This window comes from Sinocyclocheilus rhinocerous, unplaced genomic scaffold (genome assembly GCF_001515625.1).
Source record: "Sinocyclocheilus rhinocerous isolate Xijiao unplaced genomic scaffold, SAMN03320098_v1.1 scaffold1149, whole genome shotgun sequence".
NCBI lineage: Eukaryota > Metazoa > Chordata > Actinopteri > Cypriniformes > Cyprinidae > Sinocyclocheilus > Sinocyclocheilus rhinocerous.
In genome coordinates, this window is record NW_015664180.1 from 567,037 (window position 1) to 567,452 (window position 416).

The 416-nt window shown below is 35.8% G+C and overlaps 1 protein-coding gene across 1 annotated transcript in view; it reads right to left on the reverse strand.

Moving 5' to 3' along the window:
* The window catches only part of atp8b3 (ATPase phospholipid transporting 8B3), a 20,829-nt gene that overhangs the window by 822 nt on the left and 19,591 nt on the right, over window positions 1–416 (reverse strand). The window contains exon 28 of the mRNA XM_016540314.1: window positions 243–247. Within this exon, the coding sequence (XP_016395800.1) occupies window positions 243–247 (5 nt within the window). The remainder of the gene's footprint in view (window positions 1–242; window positions 248–416) is intronic.

The window sequence follows — 416 nt, forward strand, 5'->3', positions numbered from 1 at the left end:
CACCCACAGTTGTGTGCAAAATTTTACATACACTTTTTACATACACATGCAGTATCTGGAAAATATTAATTATTTTACCAAAATAAGAGGGTTCATACAAAATGCATGTTATTTTGTTTTCCAGCATCTTTTGCATATTTGAACCCTTTCCAACAATAACTGTATGATTTTGAGATCCATCTTTTCACACTGACGACAACTGAGGGTATTATGCAACTATAATAAATGGTTTAAACGCTCACTGATGCTCCAGAAGGAAACACAATGCATTAAGAGCGTAAACTTTTGAACAGAATGATACGGACATTAACCGAGCCGAGCGACAGAAAGATAGAGATGATAAAAAACAAAAGAAGAAAACGTCTGCGGAACGATAAGGCAAGAAGTAGGACCCGTGTAAATATCGGATCAGCTTT